This window comes from Trichechus manatus, unplaced genomic scaffold (assembly GCF_000243295.1).
Source record: "Trichechus manatus latirostris isolate Lorelei unplaced genomic scaffold, TriManLat1.0 scaffold00105, whole genome shotgun sequence".
Taxonomy (NCBI): Eukaryota; Metazoa; Chordata; class Mammalia; order Sirenia; family Trichechidae; genus Trichechus; species Trichechus manatus.
This window is the reverse complement of record NW_004444041.1, coordinates 201,287-204,530: the sequence shown is the minus strand read 5'-3', so window position 1 is coordinate 204,530 and position 3,244 is coordinate 201,287. Positions and strand designations below refer to the sequence as shown.

The window sequence follows — 3,244 nt, the reverse complement described above, 5'->3', positions numbered from 1 at the left end:
ACTCTGTCCTGTAGGGTCGCTATGAGTCAAATCGATGTGCAGCAGTTTTTTTTGTTTGTTTGAATTATTATAGCTTTATAATATATTTTAATATCTAGTAGGGCTATTCTCCACCTCCCACACACACACTTTGATGTTTCATTTGAAAGTAAGTTGTAGGCCATCATGACACTTCCTCCTTATGTATCATTTTAGTGAGCTAGTGCTACCGTAACAGAAATACCTTTAAAGAACAGAAATTTATTTTCTCACAGTTTTGGAGGCTGAAATTCCAAATCAGGGTCTTGGCTGTGTTGATTCTTTGTCAGTAGCCGCAGGAGTTCCTTGGTTCTTGGTGATCTTCACATGGCATCTCTCTTCCCCAGTATGTGCTTGTCTCTGTGTCTAATCTGCTTTTTATAACTCAAAAGTGATTAGGTTTAGGGCAGACCCTATACTGGTATGCCCTTATTAACATTAGATTGCATTATGGTAAGTGTATATCATTACATTACAATCCGTAGGCATAGGAGTTAGAATTCTAACACATTTTGGGAGACACAACTCAATCCATATCAATCATCATGTATCTCTTAAGAGTAAGGAGATTTTCCTACATAACCCTGTACCGTTATCATCCCTAAGAAAATTAACAATGATTGCACTGTATAGTCTAGTATCTATCCGTCCATATTTTCTGCCCCAGTTGTCCCAGGGATGTCTTTTATAGCTATTTTTTTTTCCTCTGAACCAGGAACAAGTTTAAACTTGACATTTGATGATTGATTATGTGTTTGGACTCTTTTAGTTTAGAATAATTTTGTCATATTTAAGAAAATAATACTGATATTTCGAAGAGTTCAAGGAAATTGTAGAATGGCCCTCATTGTTTGATATATGTTGTTTACTCATTCCTTTATCCCATCTATTTCCATAAACTGGAAGTTAATCAAAGGCTAAATTAAATTCAGGTTAAAATTTTTCTGGTAAGAATACTTCATAGTGATGCTGTGTACTTGCTGTGGCATCACATCGTTGGACACGTAATGCCAGATTGTCCCACTATTAGTGATGCTGAGTTTGGTCATTTGGGTAAGTAGAGATTCCAAATGCAAAGGAAAACTTTGCATTTAGTAAGTAATCAATGGGGTACTGCTTTGTCACTGTACAAAAATCCTTTTCCCCAACTTCCTTTCACGTAATAACTTAGTTTCCATTAATGATTGTTGCCTGGCACATTCATTGCATTGTGTTGCAAAATGGTGATTTACTAATCCTGTTCTTCTATGTTTATTAGCTGTGATTTTTCTGTAAGAGTTTTCCTTTTCCCCTTTATATTTTTCTTAATATCACTATGGACTTTTTTTCTGCTTATTTTTCTGTGTGTATAGTATATGCATAGAAAAGTGTACATATCAGAAGTATACAGCTTAGTGAATTTTCACAAATTGGATTTTCCCATTAACATGCAGAACAAGAAACAAAATATTACAGTACTCTGAAAGCCTCCCTAATGCTTCTTAATCACTAGCCCCAACCTTCCTCCCCCAAGAGTAATCACTAGTATAGATTAGTTTTGCCTGCTTCTTTCTTTTTTATAAATGAAATCATACAGTATATACTCTTTTCTCTTGTTTCTTTTCATCAACTTTATGTTGGTGAAATTTGTCCATATGTTGAGTATTGTTGTAGTTTCTTCGTTTTCATTGCTATGTGGTATTCTTTTGTGAATACACTGCAATTTATTTATCCCACTGCCTTTGGGAAGTTTCTTATTGACTATTAAGAATAGTAAAAAAAACAAAAACAAATAAAACCTGTTGCCATCGAGTCGATTCCAACTCATAGCAACCCTATTGGACAGAGTAGAACTGCCCCATAGGGTTTCCAAGGAGCAGCTGGTGGATTTGAACTGCTGACCTTTTGGTTAGCAGCTGAATGCTTAACTGTTGCACTACCAGGGCGCTATTAATTAAGACTAGTACCACTGTGAAATTCTTGTATGTCTTGTATGTTTAACTTAGTTTTTTATTCAATATATTACAATAAATTAAAATTGTTATTCTTTTTGATGTTCACATTGTTTTAAATTTGACCAGGTCATGTCTTTTTCACATGGCCCCATTAGTCTTTGAATACTGCCCTGCATTCCAGCATAAAAAGATGTCTTAGGCTTATCTTGTATTTTCCCTGCCTCAGACTTGAAATCAGCTGTTTTTCAAAAATTACCCATTTTTTTAATGGTGAATAGTATTTAGAAATCATAGTCTGGATGCTAGGTATGCTCATTGCTGCTGGGTGTCATTGCTTTTAGGTTCTTTCAGCATATAGAGCTGAAAAGAAAAATCTTTTCATATTATTATTTCCATTAGTCTGTTTTTTTAATAGCATGAATTGTCATGCAATTTGTCACCATATAAAGGTCCTTGAAAGTATAAATTGAAACCATGACTGTTGTTTCCCATCTGAGAAATATTTGTTCATCTTTTATAATTTTTATGATTACCAAAGTAATGTGTGTTCATTGTAGAAAATACAGATAAGCAAGAAGAAAAAAATAAAAATTACCTATATTTCCGACTACGTATAACATTTTGGTGTCGATCACATGAGTATGTATTTCAGTATGGCAAAAATGAGTTCCTAAAATAAATTGTTTCCATTTAAGAAATAGATTGTGAAAAATATCTGATGCTCATTTGTTTCTCTTAGGACAGCAGCGTTCTCGAATGCTTGCTACTCTTTTTAAGGATGAAAGGTGCCAGCAACTTGCTGCTTATGGGATCCTAGAGAAAATGTACCTAGATAGGATCATCAGAGGAAATCAACTTCAAGAATTTGCTGCCATGCTGATGCCTCACCAAAAAGCAACTACAGCAGATGGTAATGATCATGTGTTATAATTAGGTGGTGGTAAATATTTACGTACAGACTAGTGGAACATATATTAAATTTGAAGCGCCTAGATGTCTTTCTGTAGTGTTTCAGTGTAACACTTGCTGATACTTATTTTTTAAAAAAGAGAAATAATAGCTTGATTAAAAATGGTTGTGATAGTTAACATTGTGTGTCAACTTGGCTGGGCCATGATTCTCAGTGGTTTGGCATTTATGTAATGAGGTAGCTTGGCAGTTAGGTAGTGATGTAATTTGGCAGTTATATAATGATGTAGTCATCCTCCATGATGTGATCTTATGTGATCAGCCAGTCAGTTGTAAGAGGAGTTTCTTCAGGGGTGTGGCCTGCATTCAATATATATTTGGAT

The 3,244-nt window shown here is 34.6% G+C and overlaps 1 protein-coding gene across 2 annotated transcripts in view; it reads left to right on the top strand.

Moving 5' to 3' along the window:
- The window catches only part of COPS4 (COP9 signalosome subunit 4), a 60,372-nt gene that overhangs the window by 35,937 nt on the left and 21,191 nt on the right, over window positions 1-3,244 (top strand). For both annotated transcript variants that reach the window (XM_004383089.2, XM_004383088.1), the window contains exon 7: window positions 2,692-2,862. In XM_004383089.2, the coding sequence (XP_004383146.1) occupies window positions 2,692-2,862 (171 nt within the window). The remainder of the gene's footprint in view (window positions 1-2,691; window positions 2,863-3,244) is intronic.